Source organism: Histoplasma capsulatum, genomic scaffold (assembly GCF_000149585.1).
Source record: "Histoplasma capsulatum NAm1 scaffold_3 genomic scaffold, whole genome shotgun sequence".
Lineage (NCBI taxonomy): Eukaryota > Fungi > Ascomycota > Eurotiomycetes > Onygenales > Ajellomycetaceae > Histoplasma > Histoplasma mississippiense.
In genome coordinates this window covers 1082472-1082972 of record NW_001813980.1, presented here as the reverse complement: position 1 = coordinate 1082972, position 501 = coordinate 1082472, and the positions used below count along the sequence as shown (strand labels likewise).

The window sequence follows — 501 nt, the reverse complement described above, 5'->3', positions numbered from 1 at the left end:
AACACACTTTCCGAGCCATAATGACTTTTGTCGACGCATGCATCACCTTGCTGACCGTCCCTCCATTGCCCGCCCCGAGCTCCTTCAGCACCACCAGGTCCTCACTCCTTAAATCGAGCTTAAACTCCAGTCCGATCTCTAGTGTGTCTGTCCGGTTACCGTCTTGATTGCCGAAGCCACCTGGTATCTGAGCATCGCCATCTGAAGTGTTGGAGCCAGTCTTTGGCCCCGCAGAATTGAGAGCTAGCCCCTTCACATTCTTTCGCTTCAGTGTCCGCGCCTTGAAGGAGTCTCCCATTGTTTGGGGGGAGGGGCTTTATTCGGAGGCCTTATTTAATTAATTTTGCTTTTTGTTTTTTGGTTTTTTTTTTTTTTTTTTTTTTTTTTTCGTTTTTACTTTTTATCTTATTGTTTTCTTGGATAGCGAAAAGAGCTGGCAGATCTCGACCTTGCTTGCTGCAGGTCGGGCGCAAATGACGGAAAGAGAAATTCAAGGCCTGG

General features: G+C 47.1%; 1 protein-coding gene across 1 annotated transcript in view; it reads right to left on the bottom strand.

Moving 5' to 3' along the window:
• HCAG_03461 (protein kinase byr1) overlaps positions 1-298 on the bottom strand; it is a gene marked incomplete at both ends in the record, with an annotated part of 1976 nt that extends 1678 nt beyond the window's left edge. Inside the window, one exon of the mRNA XM_001541314.1 lies at positions 1-298. This exon is cut by the window's left edge and continues 29 nt beyond it. Within this exon, the coding sequence (XP_001541364.1) occupies positions 1-298 (298 nt within the window).
• Between the last annotated feature and the right edge of the window lie 203 nt (positions 299-501).